Source organism: Leptinotarsa decemlineata, unplaced genomic scaffold, assembly GCF_025532065.1.
Source record: "Leptinotarsa decemlineata unplaced genomic scaffold, Ldec_3_MD MMD2_tig00026336_RagTag_RagTag, whole genome shotgun sequence".
NCBI lineage: Eukaryota > Metazoa > Arthropoda > Insecta > Coleoptera > Chrysomelidae > Leptinotarsa > Leptinotarsa decemlineata.
In genome coordinates, this window is record NW_027412692.1 from 6,039,256 (window position 1) to 6,058,412 (window position 19,157).

The 19,157-nt window shown below is 35.5% G+C and overlaps 2 protein-coding genes across 3 annotated transcripts in view; both read right to left on the reverse strand.

Moving 5' to 3' along the window:
* The window catches only part of LOC141485751 (uncharacterized), a 198,978-nt gene extending 183,451 nt beyond the window's left edge, over window positions 1-15,527 (reverse strand). Inside the window, exon 1 of the mRNA XM_074183182.1 lies at window positions 15,524-15,527. The gene's annotated coding sequence lies outside the window, so the exon portion shown is untranslated. The remainder of the gene's footprint in view (window positions 1-15,523) is intronic.
* LOC111517848 (uncharacterized) overlaps window positions 1-19,157 on the reverse strand; it is a 57,917-nt gene that overhangs the window by 27,875 nt on the left and 10,885 nt on the right. For both annotated transcript variants that reach the window (XM_023174135.2, XM_074183180.1), the window contains exon 2: window positions 4,356-4,894. In XM_023174135.2, the coding sequence (XP_023029903.2) occupies window positions 4,356-4,894 (539 nt within the window). The remainder of the gene's footprint in view (window positions 1-4,355; window positions 4,895-19,157) is intronic.

Here is a 19,157-nt window from a genome sequence, read left to right on the forward strand (position 1 = left end):
TGAAGGTCGTCCAAAATCAGTTGTTGTTCCGAAACTGTTGTGTTGTGCGCAAACTGATATTGCAAGATCGTCATGTGACCTAGCGTGAGATTGAGACAACCTTAGGCATTGGTGTGACCAGCATACATTCAATATTACATAAACATTTGACTGTCAAACAAATTTGTTCGCGTTGGATCCCACACAATTTGTCAATCGCTTAAAAAAAGGTTCGTGTCTATTGGTCGAACGAAATGCTCAAAAAATACGATCACGGTGCTTCGCAACACGTCTATGACATTGTGACAGGTGATGAATCGTTGATTTACGCGTATTAGCCCGAAAGTAAACAGTAGTCGACTGTATGGGTGTTTCAAGATGAGCCAAATCTAACAAAAGTTGTTCGCGCACGAAGCACTTCCAAGCAAATGGTCGGAAAAACTGGACATGTTGCAACCGTACCACTAGAACAATGCTGAACAGTCACAACCATTCGTTTGCCAGTTGTCTTCCAAGAAATCAGGAAAACCAACCGCCAAAGACGGATCACTCTTCACCACGACAATGCGAGCTCTCACACATCGGCTCAATCAACTGCATTTTTGACTACCCAAAACGTCGATTTGATGACTCATCCGCCGTATAGTCCTGACTTGGCACCGAATGACTTCTCTTTATTCCCGCACGTAAAGAACAAACTGAGAGGTCAACGTTTTTCGATACCTGAAGAAGCGGTTGCTGCATTCAGAATGCATGTTTTCGAGATACCTCAATCAGAGTGGCGAAAGTGCTTCGACAATTGGTTGAAACGCATGCAAAAGTATAAAATATACATCTTCATAGGGAATATTTTGAAAAACAATAAAGTGATTTTCGATGATTAATATTTGTTTTTGTTCTCTAATCCCGAAATATAAAAGACAACCCTCGTAAGACTAGGCTATGTGTTAGGCCCGAGACTTTCCAGCCCATGTAGTAGGATGTGATTTATGTCCGCTAAAGTGACATTGTCACATGAGCATAATGGGTTTACATCAATGCCTATTTTTGCCAAATTTACAGGAAACTTACCATGGTTCATTTTCATTGGTGTGATGGTAGTGGCGTATAATCTTGGAGGATACCTTTGGAAAGATTCGTTTACAATATTATCACAAAAAAATGCCACTCAAAGTTGTAACCAGTCTATGAACAGAACAATAATAGTGCCGTTAACAACCTTTACGCTCAATGTTGCTAAACGCAAAAAAAATAATTTCATTAACAGTCTAAAATATCAATAATTAGTTACTTGAAAATACTCTCCACACTTCTGCTCTTGAATAACTCTATGGATAGTTTGTTCGTTTGAATGGAGTAAATCTATGGTACTCAACGACTAGTCAATATCATTCAGCTGTGAAAAAACGCTGAAAATTATTCATGCTACTAGTAGTAGAAGACGATTTCGATATTGAATTCTTTTGAGAAGGTTGAGGTCCCAGCACGGTGATAGATTTAGCGTCACTGGTGGATGAGTCCAATTATATGCAAGCCTACATTAAAGACAGTGTTCGAATCTTACACCATTTTCTCCGATACATTCTACGATAGAAGAAGATTAAATGGCGTATTTCAATTACGCGTGCAATAGTGTCTTAGATGGAAGAAACAATTTCAAGTAACTCACGTGATTGAAAAACTGTATTGATTTCATCTACATAGCATAATATATAATACTCGTTGTTTGCAGTAACTTTTGAATACAAAGAGAATGAGTTGAACGGATATCATTGCTACTCACGAGCAAACAACCTTTTAATAACAGATAATACTGTCGTGTTTATAAGACAGCAATTTATGATGATTGTTTTGTCACGACCAAGAAATATACTTTATTAGAATACAAATAGTAACAATTTCCTTTGATATTTATTCTTCTTAGCTTATCGAGTTTCATTTGTGGGTAACATAATAATCTTCGTATTATGCCAAGTGTTGTGGTTTCTGATTTTCATAAAAAAAAGATAGTCATTCTAATCTTATTGACAAGAGAGGTATGACTCAAGTGAGATACTCCATCTTCGATGAATAGCAGTGAATGAAATGAAATCAAATAACGAAAAGCAATCACAAACCCCCAGCTGATCCAAACTAAATACCAAACCAGAATACCTCATTAACTACTCATCAGAAAATCTTCACTGATGCCTCCAAATCAACTGGTAGTGTATGATGTGCATTCGTAACGAACGACTATTTTTTTACATGAATCTGCCACTATTATGATTTTTATGCCATCTATAAAGTTCTTTCTAACATTAAAACGGCACCTAGTAAAGAGTTTCTGATGATTACAGACTCTCTCAACCCCCTTATTTCTTTGTCGAAAATATATTTTTATAACTTACTGGTAAATATGATTAAAGAGGAGATTAAACAACAAATTACCATATCGTATGATATTAGAAAGTATTATAATAAATAAAAAAAATGTATGGCACGTTTTTATATATAGCTGTTCTTATAATTTTTTTCTGCTTCAGAAAAAAATATAACGTTGGTCAATATTTGTTTATAACAAATTGTTAAACTAATAAACAATCAAATAATAAATAAAATTTTTTTTTGCCAAACTATTCAAAAGTGTGAATTATGATTTTTAAAAGGAAAATTATTCCTTAACTAATTATTCAAACAATCGAAATATAACAAAATCGATTTTAAACAATTGAAAATTGAAATTAGGAAAATAAAAATTTCAATCATAATTATTTCTACACAACAAAATAGCAAAAAAAATTTTTTAACAAATATTGAATTTCTCTATTTGTTTAAAACAATTCAATAAACAAGTCACGTAAAAAATTGTTAATAACTACCATTGTTTAATGTGAAAACAAACATAACTGAATTTTTAGAACAATTTTTAGATATTTCATTTCGCAATAGTTATAAAAAATCATAATTAACAAATTAATGAATTTTTATAAACTTTTATTGCAGGATCCTTTGAAGTATATATATCAAAAGGGCTCCACGAAGTTTAAAATTTATAGGCCAATTATTTATACCTTTTATCCCAGTATTTATGCCAACGGAGATTGGGAAAAAAATTTGTTGGTTAACAATTGTATAACTTTTTGAAAAATGGTGATAACTTTTTTTCTATGGGACTCGATTCATTCAAGTGTTAAGAAGATACTAGATTTTTTTCAAATTTTTAAAATGAAATTTTATGTTATAAAAAAATTATTTCTTTTGATTAACTCTCTTTAGCGGTAGCGCGCCCATGCCGTAACAGCCGCGCGGAACCCTGTTTTCAACGTCAAATTAAAATTATGAATAATGGAAATAGAGTTTCGAGAGTTGGGACTTTTTTATTGGAAATTTCCTCTTCTTCAACGTGTTTTTTTCAAAATTGCTTAAATATTAATATTTTTTGAGTTATTAACGAAAAACTAAATACCATTTTTTTATCTTATTTTGTTAATAACAATTGCAATTTTTTACCTGCACCAAAATCCTTCAAAAACATTTTTGTAGAGGTGATTCCGAATCGAATGAGCTATCGCTCATATTTTCAGGACTTTCATCTCTATTTTTATTTTTTTGAACTTGTTAATTAGACTACTAGTGAAGAGAGAATCGCTACCAGAATATTCCACGTGTGAAATGCCTGTGATTCTTAGGCATGTTCTGGTAGATTGCCCGGTCCTCACAATTTTCCGAAGTTACAACACGAACAATATTATTGAATTCCTTGAAGAATATAACATTTCATTTAAACTGTAACGCAAACAATTGCAACAATTGTTTCAGATATATTTTATATGTTTGCCGCTAATAGCTACGGCTGATGCGGTTTTTTCTAAATAAAAAAAATGTTGAATAGAACTGGCCGATACTTGATGAAAATCCATATTGAAAAACTAATCAATAGATTTTATTGTATGATTTTCACTAAAAGAGGGTGTTACAAAAACCGCGACACGTGTTTCGCTATACAATAGCTTCCTCAAGCATAAACTGAATGAAGACTAAAACAAATGTGACACTGAATTCACTAAAATGTCTGCGTCTGAAAAATAAATGTCAAATTCCCAATAGAAGTACTGACAATAATGAAGAGAATGCCAAATGGAAGAAACGAATAGAGACACTCTGACACACCCATCAACTTCTTCATTGGCTGTGATATCTGAGTGTCGTGGCACCTTGTGTAGGAAAAGGAATATTTTTTAGGAAAGATTAGTGTTTGGAAAGAAGACTATTTTCGCTTTTTTCTTCTCCATCAATATGTCGCGCTATTTTATATCGCATTCTGGAATATTCTGGGGAAAACCTCAAAAAACTGAAAGAACTGTGAAAATAAATGAAGAGAAGATTTTACTCACCTATCACTGTCAATAACATTTCCCAATCCTCCAGAAGCCACTGACTTAAAATCACTTGAATTCCTTACAACAGCTATCGTATCGAGTCTTATCAGTTTTGGCTGGTAGTATACAGATAATGGTATCCAGTTGGTTACCACTTGATTGGAATCGATGCTTCTGTGTTCCACATCTCTTCCATTGTTGTTTCTTTCATAGTTGTCTTCACTTCCATATCTTCTGTCGTGGTTATTCTCACCAACGTAAGTCTGGTAGTTGTACCTCGATGGTTGATAAGTTTGATCTCTCGTTTGAAGGTCTTCGAATCGTATGTTGTTATTGTACCTTGATTCATGATTTGGGACGTTATTCGAAGAACTTTTTTCTTTTCTCTTAACTATCAGCTGAGCAACGCTACCATCTCGTGTCATTACATTTAGGGTCTCCGTTTCCTCGGGATTGAGACTTCTTGAAACCTTCAGTTCCGTTCTTGTAACGGTTGGAGGGGATATTTTTGTACACAGCACCAAGAGGTTCATTGAAGACAGGAGGAGAAGTACCTGAAAAAACCATAATGGGAGTGAGTTTGTATTTTTTGTGTAATTTCGGATTATGGAAACATGGTTTCATTGATAAAAATTTTAGGAATGGTTAAATAAGTTTGGTTCAGGGGAGTTTAGGATGTGGTTTCCAAACATGATAGTACAGGATCACGCCGCAAAATCACTACGTTCATAGCGTAGTTAATCAAACTCAAAATTTTACATATATTTATCAATAGGAAAATACATTTATGATAGGTTGTCAGTCAAAAAGTGGAGGCCAATATTTTTATTTGAAAAAATCAAGCTACTAAAATACTTCATGGAGTAATAGCCGGGTCAATCCCTCTACGAAACCCTTCATCACTTGGAAGGATCGATTCCAACTTGAGAAATGATTCTGAAGCAGATTCTGTGAAACTCTTACATTTATTCTTCAAGAGTTGAAAATCATCAGCGAAAAGAAGACAACCTATACAGGGTGATTCAAAAGTACTTTGACAAACTTCAGGAGGTGATTCCTCACAATATTCTAATGTGAATTGTCTAAATAAATAAATGCCCGGAAACGCTTCGTTTCCAAGATACAGGATGTTGAAGTTTTATATTTATTTTCGTTTTTTTTCAAATAACTTTTGAAATACTGAACTTAATTAAACGAAACTTGGTGATAGGAGGTTTTCGAAGTGTGGAATTCGAACCTGATGTTCTTATTGCTCTTACTCATAGGGGGCGCCACCTACGTAAATAAGCTAACCTTGTTACTAATCGCAGTAAGCAACCGTTTTCTGAATATTTGGACTTGAAAACTTCAAGTCGATTATTTGATAATCGATGCATGTTAAAGTTATTACGAATATATTGCATTTTTCACAAGAATGCTTTGGAAATGAATTTGACGTTTTACTCGTTTGAAGAGGTCATTACTGTTGGGTACGTTCCTTTATGATATCCTTAAGCGAAATAGTTATTTTTGTATCAAGGGTTCATAATCAGTATTTGTTTTAATAAAATTTGCAAAAATGTCAACATTTTATTTCAGGAAATTTTGAATATGTAGAATAAACTAAAATAAATGAAACTAAATTGTATTCAAATAAATTGTTGGAAGTGTCCACCTTCAGCGAAGATACAGGCAGTCAGTCGTCTAGTCATTGAATCTCGTACCCGCTCAAAAATTTTTGGTGTGTTTCTTATTGTTTCACAGGCGTCTACTATTCGGTTTCTTAGATATTCCTTGTTCACTGCTGGAGTCTTATAAACTAGTGACTTCTAATGTCCTCAAAAATTAAAATCTATCGGGTTTAGATCTGGGGACCTTGGTGTCTACGCCTGGTTAGGTTCTTCTACACCCCTACCGATCCATCGATTTGGATAAACTGTGTTGAGGAATTCCCTGGTTACAACGCTAAAATGGGCCGGAGCCCCATCATACATAAACCACATGCGGATACGAATTTCTAATGGTACATTCTGAAGTGGTCCCGGCAATTCATTTTCTAAAAAGTGTCTGTAAGTTGTGCCATTCAGTCGGAGCGGAAGAAAGAAAGGACCTATCAAGTAATTATCAATTATTGCCGCCCATACATTCACAGAAAATTGATACTGATAATGCCTTTCACTAACTGCGTGCGGATTTTCGAGAGCCCAAACATGGTTGTTATGAAAGTTTGTGATAGCATTTCGGGAGAAGTTTGCCTCGTCCGTGAAGAGTGAGTACCTACATATCTTAAATATTGAGGATTTCCAGCCAATTTTCTCAAAAACTATTGACACATAGTAATGCATTGGGAAAAGTCTCGTGGCAAAAGAGCTTGTACCCTTTGAATATGGTATGGATGAAACTGTTGATCGTGGATAATTCTCCAAACTGTGGACTGAGTAGAATTGACAGCTTCAGCAATTACTCTTGTGCTTTTTTCTGGATTCTCCTCGAGAGCGTTCAAAACAGCTTCTTCCAATTCTGTGATTCGGACTGCTTGTGGTCTTCCAATAATATCAGCTGCCCTCTTTAAGCTACCTGTTTCTGCCAAACGACGGTGGAGACTAGCAAATGTTGGAGCTAAAGGCAGTACTCGATTAGAAAATCGCTCCTGGTAAATACGTCTTGCTTCGCGCGCATTGCCATCCGCAAGGCCATAAACGAAATGCATATCGGCTAAATGAGCATTATTGTTTAAATAATCCATTTTTTCAAAATAAGTGTTTTCTACTTTTACTTACGGAAACTTCAACAAAACGTCTGTCACAAAATATGTAATTACCAAAACTACTCACAAACGTCAAATTCATTTCCAAAGCATTCTTGTGAAAAATGCAAAATATTCGTAGTAACTTCAACATGCATCGATTATCAAATAATCGACTTGAAGTTTTCAAGTCCAAATATTTAGAAAACGGTTGCTTACAGCGACTAGTAACAAGGGTAGCTTATTTACGTAGATATAATAGAGGAATCGATTTTTTTACTGAAAAATGTGCTAGAAGTACGCCCAAAAAAGTTATGAATCTATAAAAAAAGAAAAAGACGTGTAGGTGGCGCCCCCTATGAGTAAGAGCAATAAGAACATCAGGTTCGAATTCGACACCTCGAAAACCTCCTATTACCAAGTTTCGTTTAATTAAGTTCAGTATTTCAAAAGTTATTTGAAAAAAACGAAAATAAAAATAAAACTTCAACATCTTGTATCTTGGAAACGAAGCGTTTCCGGACATTTATTTAGTTGGACCATTCATATAAGAATATTGTGAGGAATCACCTCGTGAAGTTTGTCAAAGTACTTTTGAATCACCCTGTATATTTCAGAACTAACGGTAAATCATTGATGAATATTATGAACAGAAGTGGACCTAGATTTGATCCTTGTGGTACACTTGACCTAGCTGGAAATTTATGTGAAATTTTTCAGTTATGTTTGACGCTGAAAAACCGATTTTCAAGATAATTCTCCGTTAGTTCAATTTTTTTTTTTCATATTTTCTCATTTATTATGAAATTTGTTTTCAGTTTTCCTATACTTTATTTGGTTTCCCCGATATAGCCATTGTAATTACATACATATAGATGGAGCTAAAGAAGTTTTACTTTAGTCGTGTAGTTCTAAGCACACTCGCTTTTTTAATTAAACATATTTGCGGCCACATTTTGACTGGCACCCTGTCGTAAATGTATTCTCCTATTCACAAATGTATGTAAAAATATGAGTTTGGTTAACTACGCTATGGACGTAGTGATTCTGCAGCGGGATCCTAGACTATGAGTGTTATTCACTCAACAAAAACAATTCTCATAGAATGACAATGAATCATGACATGAAATTGAAACTTCTAAAAATGTTCTAATTCAGATACAAAAGGTGTGTCTAGGCAAAAGAGGTTGTCGATTGAAATTCAATGATTTGCAGGGATACTTCAGTGAAAAAATGAATATTTGGCTACGAAAAATGTTACGTCCTACACTTTTTCAGTAATATCATTCTATTTTTGAGATATAGGTGAAACTGTAACACAACTAATTTTTGTTATCTTATTAAAGTTGTGAATCATTAAAATACCTCGTTGCTTTCCCCCGTTTTTTACATAGTTAATAGCCTATTACTCTATGACACTCGCCCAATTACGTATTCAATGAAATTGTACATCAATGTTAGTTATTAACTCGTTCCAACGTAACACCTACTACCAAATAATAACACACCCACAACCTCATAAAAAACTCCATGGCCCCCAGGAGAGAAGAAATAAAGAAACAACACGCATCTTGTTATTTATAATAAGTGTATGCAAAACACCTTCTGCGTAATGGAGTTACAACATAACATCGACACCTTACAATGAACAAAAATGCCATTGAAGTTACCGATCGAGACCGGCGACCGAAGAAAGTTGTTCGAGAGAAGTCAATAACTTCGAGTCTCATCACCTACTTTCACCCATTTAAAAATCTGATTTTGTCATCTTAGATAAAGAGTCGAAGAGAAAATGGATTAAACGTGAAACCAATATATGTGTGGATAAAAAGTGAGGATAGGTTTATGATTTCACTGGTGTTTTGAGCCGGTACGTATCAGGGCATATTGGATATTATTTTATGTCTGTTTCAACAACAATGATGATAATAATATAGGTCTTATTTTCCATAACTGTTAGTGTTTAGGACGTAATCATAAAATTAATAATGGTCCCCTTCATTAAAATATATTTTATGAATGTTAAGGAATAGAAAATAATTGAAACTCAAAATAACAAAAAAACGAGATAACATATTTGCTTCAATACAGTTATTTTCGTTATTGGGAGCTTGATTTTTTATAGTTGCTGGGGATTGTATTTCATTTATTTATTTGAAAATTGGAAATCCTAATATAAATACAGCTCCAAAAAGGTAAAAATAGTATATAAAAAATATTGAAATAGTATAAAAAAATTTCTAACAATAAAATACGTTCAAATAATATATATATATATATATATATATATATATATATATATATATATATTAGTTAAAAAGCTAAAAATAGAAATGTGTTCCTGAGAATATTTTTCCATAACACAGAACAAATCAGAATAGTTACTTCCATATTACAATTATACTTAGGCATAAAAACAAGTATTAGAGTGAATATTCGAATGAAATATTTACCATATCACAATGTAACACGATGTAACACAATGTATACAGAACACATAAAAGCTCGAACCAATAAAACAATTCGATGATGTGAAACATAAAAATTAAAAAAAGAAATTCAGAAAATTCATAGAGTACGTGATGTAATATACACACATCGGAAAAGTCTAGGGATATTTTTATAACATACTAAATATCATAAAAATAAATGCATGAGGTCGTTTAATTTCGATAAAATTGGTACACTCGACCACCCTGTAGATTTCTATGGGTTGAACAAAGCCTGCAAAAACGGTAACTAATCTTTTATCAAGTTTTTTACAAACTGTAGGTTTTCGGCTAAAATGAATAATCTGAAAGTGTCGAGTTTGTACATTCTATGCAATTCTAGCTCAGCAATTAAACTGGAAATATTGTGCTTTAACATGGAACGCCACCACTTACCATTGGCTGAGATGAATAGAGCTGTAGGGCTTCTTCAAGGTGGCATGCGACAAAATGATGTAGCTCTTCGTTTGGGGGTCTCCCAAAGTGTTATCAGTCGATTGTGGCGGCGTTTCCGTGAAACTGGCAGTCCAGCCGAACAACATCCAGGGCGAGGACGCGCTACAACTGCAGTTCAAGACCGATTTTTGGTCTTAACCGCAAGAAGACAACCGACAATCACAGCACCTGAATTGGTTAACGTGTTGCAGCAGACGCACCAGGTAACCATTGGTCGTGATACTGTCAGAAATCGACTGCATGAAGCAGATCTCCACAACAGAAGGCCACTTAGATGTTCACCTTTGTCGAGAGGCAATCGCGGTAGAAGATTAGAATGGTGTCAAGAACATCAAAACTGGGATGCAAATGATTGGGCCACAGTTTTGTTTACAGACGAATCCAGATTTGGATTTCATCCAGATTCTCGTCGAGTAAGACTGTGGAGACGACCTGGAAATAATGAACGTTTGAGACACGTCCAGGAAGTCCACACATACAGAGGTGGTACAGTAATGCTATGGGGCGGAATCATGATCGGCGGCAGAACCGATCTCGTATTTTTCCAAATCGCTCCCTCACAGCTCGACAGTACCTCGACACCATTCTTCTACCTATCGTCCGTCCGTTTGCTGGTGCTGTTGGTGAAAACTTCCACCTAATGCACGATAATGCTCGTCCACATGTCGCGCGTCTAGTGACTGACTGGCTCACCAACGAAGGAGTTGATGTATTGTCATTGCCAGCACAATCACCGGACCTGAATCCCATCGAGCATGTGTGGGATATGCTTCAACGAAGAATTACTCCGCATATAGGGAACATTCACACAACGTTTCAATTGAGAGAGCTTTTAATCGCTGAATGGGCAAATGTACCTCAACAAGACATTGACAATCTCATTTTGTCGATGCACGATAGATGTAGGGCCATAATAAACCAGCGTGGAAGCCATACTTTGTACTGATTCCAATTTTTTTTGTATTATGATTTTTTTTCGGGGTGCCAAAGAAGAGCCATATTTTTTTTTAGTTTTGCTTATATGCGCACTCAGTATTTTTGACCATTTAATAAATTTTGTTGTAAGTTACATTCGTTTAATAATCACTCATCAACTTTTTTTCCCTAAAGCGATCTAAAAAAAATTATTGCCATTTTTAAAAATATCCCTAGACTTTTCCGATATGTGTATATTTCCAACTGAGCCTTGAATGAATATAAGGATTGAAAGATTTCAACCAATTACCATGCCAGTTGAAGCTTTTCATAGTATTGGCAGATATAAAGGATAGTGAGAGGATTGTATTGTTTTGATTGCTCCAGTGATTATTCCACCAAATCCTTCGAGCAGCCATTTCGTTGAGTTTTTTCCGATGTGATATGGATATTGAAACCAATATTGATATTCGGAGTAACAATATAAGGTTTGAAAAACCTCCTAATGACAAATAGATTCCATACAGATTTTTTCAAGAATTATTTCAGCTACCAAATTTGTAAAAATTATAATAATATCGAAATTCAAAATTTCAGTGAAATAATTTCTATTCACAAACCATCAAAAAAATGTTGAAATTGCGAGATAATGTGAACAGAACAATCAGATTGCTCATTTCTACTCCTATCCATGTATCTTTGATTACATAACGTACCTTGATATTGTTAATTTCTTTTCATGTTTCTCAGAGACAATTTTTTTAGTTGAGTGGAAGAACATTTTTTATTTGACTTCGATTAAAGGAAAACTGATCTTCCGATGTTATTTTTTTTTTGAAGACAAAACACAAGCACTACAGGACAATCCTTAAGGCGCTCTCAGAGCGGTGCCTGTGTGGAAGTAGCGATTCACATTGAATTTGAATCGCTGAAAATCCATTGGAAAAACGTTCTCAGGAAGTTTATTCCACATAAACGCAGTTCTTCAGATGGAAGAGTTCCTAAACAGTGAAGTTCGAGGTGTACTGAGTTAAACCTCAAAACGACGAGTAGCCACACTGCGTCACGTATTTCCAATATGTACCGCTCTTGGTAGAATCAAATGTGCCAAATCGCTAGAATACCTCCCGTGAAAGTATCTATAGAAGAGAGACAAATCTCCAACCTTTCTTCGATGTTCCAGGCTATCAAGGTTGCACGGGATGTTCGCGTCTCCGATCAGACAGATGTCTCTTTTTTGGATGGAATCCAGCAACTTCAGGGTATGTTTGGGGGCAGAGCTCCGTACATGAGAACAATACTCCAAAGAAGTTCGGATCTGAACTTTATAAAGCACCAAAAGTTGATGAGGTGTATATAGTTTTTTGATTCGGAACACTGTTCCAAGCTTTCGAGAAGAAGCCTTTGCAATTCCAGCGACATGATTGTGCCAAGACATATTGGTTATGAACATTAACACTGTATATTTTGATAATATAAGAAATAATAAAGTTGATTCATTATGATTATTATTGACAAAATGGTTTAGACTTTCGCGGCTGAGGTTTTCAGTGTCATTATTTTTCGAGTTTGAAAGCCGTGGATTTTTGGAATTTCTTCCTGACATTTCGCTGGCGGGAGTGGCTAGCTTCTTCAAAGGTTTAACCATCATGGCTTGCTGTCCGATGACTTACTTTTAGGCTTCGTGAAGCGTGTTTATGCCTTGTCAGGTAATCAGTTGTATTTGTACCTGTATTTGGCCCTGCACCTGTACCTGTACTTGTACCTGTACTTGAACCTGCTGCCTGTTGTCATTCTGTTCGTTATTCTCGAATTCTTTAAAATGAGGTTCCATATTCGGTTGAGGTTCACCGCTTCTTCTTTTCTGTTGAAATTCTCCGTGTGTTTGTGGATCTCTATTGCCTCTCGTACCAGTCGGTTATTGTATCCCTGATTGGGGGCAATTAGTTCTGTATTTTCGAACAAGATTGTGTGGTCTCCTTCACTAAATGCGTGTTCTGCCACAGCTGACTTGTCCGCTTGGCCTAGTCTGCAGTTCCTTTTATGCTCTTTTGGTCTTGTTTCCATGGATCGTTTGGTGGTTACGATATATACCTTCCCACAAGTGCACGGTATGCGATAGACCCCTGCTGCTGATAATGGGTCTATTTTATCTTTAGCCGACCTGAGGCTTTGTTGTATCTTCCTCGTGGGTTTGAAGACTGTTTCGATGTTGTGTTTATCCAATAGTTTTCCAATTCTGTCCGTGACCTAGGGATAAACGGTAGAACCGTGGTGCTCTTCGGTTTCATGGCTTTCCTGATCTCGGAGGCACTGTATCCATTCGATCCCAAGGTCACTTCATGGTGTTTCAGTTCCCTCTCCAGATGTTCTGGTTCACATATTCTCCGAGCCCGTTTCGTTAGAGTGGAGATGACCCCTCTCTTTTGGCTAGGATGGTGGTTCGATAGTGCGTTGGTCCTGCTCAATCTCCATGGTGGATTTAAGTGGTTTGGGAAACGGTTCACCACTCAAACGAAAAACTATCATCTTGAATGATCCTGAGGGTGGAAAATCAATAGTTCCAATGAATTTGGCACTTTCCACTTCCCACATCGAATTCAATATCCTCAGGAGTATAAAGCTACACCGGTATCTCGTCAACCGTAAAAGCGCGGTAGATGACCGTTTTATATCGGTAAATATAGACTGAGAACGCATATATAGGCTGAGACCGCATTTGCTGGACATTCCGACAGCAAATTCATCAGGGCTTTAGGTAGGCCCTTGTGTAAGGAACCTTTATGCCCATCACGCAACTAAGGGTGGTGTTGAAACACCATCTTGGCAGGCCTTGGAGAACCCTTCAGTTCCCAACTTCGGCCCTCTGAGGAAAACGAAGGTCAGGTGCTTAGTTGAGCTGAGGTCTTCAATGTTGTTGAAGAAGACCCCATGCATCAGCTTGTTTTTGTGTTGCCGCAAAAATGGAGTGATCTCTACGACTTTCATGTGTAATCACCTTGTTCAGTGCCGAAAACTAATTAGCTACTCTCTTATGGTCGCGGACCATACAAGGAAGAGAATCCGAACTCCTGATGACTTTACAGGCTCCTTCTAGGACCGTATCATTACCATTATAACTATTATTATATTGTCTAGTATTTCAGTGTTTCAGTCTCGATTATTCAACTCTCCGGTGATGAATGGATGTTGAATTCATTTCAGGCACTGTCTGGTATTGATGGGTTTCTGGTAAACCAATATTTACTGGTATAGATCTTTTTCACTTTAAAGTGCAGATGTAGTCGAGATATTCCAGATAGCTTCCAATGAAATTAGTTGATTTTATGAAAGCTACTTATTTGACAAAGTCAAAACTGTCACTTCAAAAAGTATCAGCAATTTGCAAAACAGGACCTGATACCACCCGTAGGCAGGTCTTTTTCTAATTTTCACCTCATTGGACAGTAGTCCCTTTTCCATTCACAAGTCCTTCGAATTTCACTCTTAAAGTTGTACAGCTTCCATTTAAAAATATGCTACATTACATTACAATTAACTTTTTTATCTTTCTCATAATACCTTTGATAGAGGCGACTTATTTAATCAGGTTCTTATCGTAGAAACTACTTCTTGGTGTTTATTTCCAACTGTCAAAAGTAGAGACATTATTTATCTTCTTTTCTTTCGAAGTATTTTCAGGTTGAAGTAACTATAGCATCTTATGTAGAATTGTCGATTTGGTGGCCAAGGATAAAACAGGCGTTGGCTATTTACATGAAAAGAAGGTACAGATACCTGTTTATTTGGAAAACAGGAGAAATGAAAGTTTAAAATCAGCACTGAATGGATCAGCACTAGACCACAGGAGGCACGTAATTTTTGGACAATCAAAGTTAAGTCCAGAAGGATGTTATGAACATCGAACTATAACAAAGGATTATTACAAAGTAATACATAAAACAAGAACCTGAAAAAATTGAAAGTAACGCATTGAGCGCAGAAAACTTGCATGAATGGATGAAAGAAAATAAAATGTCAGCACCCAAAATTTGGAAACGATTTGAACTGAATTCAAGTGATTTCACCCTTTTGAAATCTTGAGGTATGAAGTCTGCTTAGTTTGTTTACAGCAATGGCTTGTTTCATCTTTGACCAAAAACCAAAAAAACATATTGTTACCGTGGGTGATGTATGTGATACTATAATGGGGTAGATTTGATTCCAACTGTAACAAGTAGTAACCTATACAAATAAGGATTACAGCAACATTATGGAACCATGCCAGGCTTTCACGAAGAAATCAATATCAGCTCATATAGATACTAATTGAATGTTTTCGTACATTTTTGTCAAAGTATCTTTCGACTCCAAAATAAATACACCACACCTTCTGTAAGGGAAATGCAATCACCTATTTTGACTACGGTAAGTCCGTAATGTTTTCTACATGAAAGTACTTTCCGAAAAAGGAAACCTGTATCCAGTATTTTTTTATAATTACATTCAATTTATTATCTGCTCTTGTTGACCTTTGTCGTGGTATTACATGTGTTACATCAATATTGCTGTAACAAACTGAAGAGAAAATCCACGTGTGACATTCTTCCGCGCTCCACTGACTTTATTTCACGCCGAAAAAGAGAAGAAAGGTAGGTAAGTAGTTATGCCGTCTGCGAATACATAGATTTATACACTACATGGCTCTGGCTAAAGCAAACATGAATATTTCGAATTGTTTTTGAAAATATCCACTTTCTAACCGCGTAGCAATATTCATTTATCTCTCGAACACAAAAATTTCTCCTGCAATAAAACACACTTGAACTTTGTAATTGACTCTAACCTCAACAAGCCATTATCAGCTACTTAACGTTTCAAAAATGATAATAAGGATTTTCATTCAATGGCATATTCAATTTATGTAAATCAATCAAGTTATACGCTTTGTTGCTCCAGTAAAGTGAAAGGGTTTTTTTAAACTCGAATTGTCTGAAGATCTTCGTTATTATGATATGGATCTTCTTCATCTTCTGTATCTAGGCGATCTTTCGTTCTACTTTCGACTCGTTTTCGAATGCAACGCTGATATGCCACGATGCAGCTGTGTGATTTATTTCTTGGGTATTTAAAATTATAAATTTCATTTTTATATTCATTTGGTAATCATTAAGAAAGTATAGAGTAGAAAAACTTGCACTTGTTTCGTATGTTAAAGTATGTGTGAATTTTACTGAATGTACTGAAATAAAAAAACAAACGAAATCAAAAAGTTGGGATTAGGGATGCACGTCACAACTTTAATAGAAGAACAGAAACAGATGACACATAGCTTGCTAAAAGGTAATACTAACCATTTTTTGTTTCGGTGTCGAAAAAGAGAGCAGCGGTCTGGTTGGCTGAAGTGTTCACACAAAAAAGCTGAATGAAAAGTACAAACATTCAAGATGTGATCACATTATGATTCAAAAGATAAATTTTTATGATATGGGAAAGAGGGATTACCAGATTATTGAGCGCTTGCTAACTCATTTTGCTACATTTGGATAAAGTGGATCCGAAATAAAATCTCGAAATATTTAGCTCACCCAAATTCTCTACACCGTAGGTTCTGGTAAATGCCGGCCAGAAAACGACTACTTCTCCGGCTAATACCACGTTGAAAATTTGAATTATATCCGAAAGGCATTTATGCAAGATATCTCACAGAGGTTAGTCTCGTAAATGTTCCTCGTTCATCCAGCAGCAGGTTGACATCCTATAAAGTTGACCTTTCTGAGATACCCTACATCTGATCCACCACTCAAAATTTATATTCTAGTTTGAAAAATAACGACAAAGATAAATAGAAGAATACAACAAACAAATACTATATTTATTCATATCATCTTAGCAAGTATTATTCTATCTAGCATGATGGATTGATTTCAATAACTGTTGTTTGAAAATACTTAGTGATAGACTAGATTTTATTACATTTGGTAATTTATTGTATGCATCAAACCCTTTGAATTCATGGCACTTCTCCTATTTGTTCTGCATAAATGCAAATTAGTATGATTTCTTGTGGCATATTTATGCACTTGTAAATTCAGACTGACGAATGCAGAAAAATATGAAGGTGATAAGTTATTCAGAATTTTATATATAAATGTCATAGTTAAGTAATACAACCGTAAAGAAACTGGTAGCCACCGCAAAATTTGTAACATGATTCCGATTTCAATGTGATTTATTCACTTTTAGAACAATTCGCATACAGCGACTTTGAAGTTTTTGTAATTGAGATGATTGATTTAGATTAAACAAGAAAATAATAGAAGCATAGTAATCAAAATGTGGTTGGATTATCGCATTGTATACAGTACTTTTAGACTGAGTGGATAAATTACCAGATATTCTTGCAAAGAAATATAGTTTTTTAGATATTTTTTGACATATATACTCGAGATGATTGCCTAAAAGTAATAAATTATCTAACTGAAATTCAAGATATTTGATACATGACACAATTTCAATGTTTTCATTATCGATTTGCAGATTTACTTCATTTAAATCAAGGTTACTCCATTTGGAGTTTGCTATAGAGGCACATCCTAGACTACTTTCCATTTTATGCTGATTGGTTTCACGATCGTCTAAGAAGTCAGTCAACCCTGAAAACTCAATCAAAGAGTAAACCAAAAAACGTCCACGTAAAGAGCTTAGCTAAGTTTCAACAAAATGATTCTCCAAGTTTCTAAAGGTGCGTATTCACCAAAAAAGCGAGCACGAGCGAACAAGAGCGAACAAGATAGAACGAGCATTCTGCATCAATACTCGTCTGGTGAGTACGGGCTAGCGAGTGAGCGAACGTATGCTTGTTCGCGTTTAGAAAAGATCAAGAAGAAGGCGGTATCGCCTTCTTCTCGATCTTTTCTGAACGCGAACAAGCATACGTTCGTCGCTCGCTAGCCCGTACTCACCAGACGATTATTGATGCAGAATGCTCGTTCACTCTTGTTTGCTCGTGCTCGCTTTTTTGGTGAATACGCACCTTAAAGACAACAATGGAGATGATGGACAAACGAAAAAGCAGGAAGCAGTACTGTGGTAGAAAATTTGAAACTTCCTTTCATCGAAAGTTTTCAACAATTTTGTGTCAATTTTGTTCGTAACGCAAAAACTCGTTGCCTCATCGCCTTTGATGATGTCTGCCGCAGTAGCAGACGAAACGTCATGTATAAAAACCTGCAGACCACGGCTCATAAACCCGAAAACATCAAACAATTTGTTAGGCACCGGCAGTGAGAGCCTACAAACCTCTTCAATTTAGAATGGACTGTTGTAGGATACATTCTGCATCCAGAATGAATGTGGATACAATAGTTTCCATTTTTTACAATCACATTATGTTTGAAATTACATTAATAAATACAGTTTCTATCCTGAAGTTACTTCTAGACTTCTTCCAAGACAAGTATACTTTCATATATTCCTGTGTATGTGTAACATCGCCAGAAAATTACGACCAGCCAAAATTATTTCTATCTGGTCAAGGCAAGCCAATATTTTTTTATAATTAGTTGTCACAGATATTTTTTTAGTGCATGTGAAAATGAAAAATTGACGAATAACCTAAAAATCCAAACAATGAAAGTGTCTGTCGGAGTCATCTGTTCATGATAAATTTGTGAGATAAACGTACATCCATTAAGCTGTCACTAATATCTCAAGAAACTTCGAAGCGTTGAATACCCAGAATTCTCAATTCGTGTAAATGCGTATTTGGAATCCGATACATGAAAGTAAAAAATGCCAAATTCGGGTCAGCCAAATGGCGTGTAAAAGTAAATTTGAGTTATTATGTTGAGCAGTGCCGGCATTTTTAAAGTAACAATATCCCCATAAATAACAAGATATTTAATGAACTGTAATTATTTTCCAAGTATGAATGAAATGTGTGCGTAAATGTTAACCTACATTGTATTCAGAGCAAATGAGTTGATATGCTTAATAACCCTCAATTAGTTTTTACATATTGCACGATAAAAAACTGTACATTATCTATGTGTTAATGCGCTTTTGAAAAAACGCATCAGATGAAATTTGTTGCTATTATATGGCTCGTAATAACGAGGCATGTTAATTGAAACTCACTTTCGAAAAATAATAGGTTACGGTGTTGTATTGATCAAACGAGACAATCATTGTTTGTTGATTATGCTTTGATTGAGAATTTCATAGCCTGTGCAGATAGAATCTTACATCTAG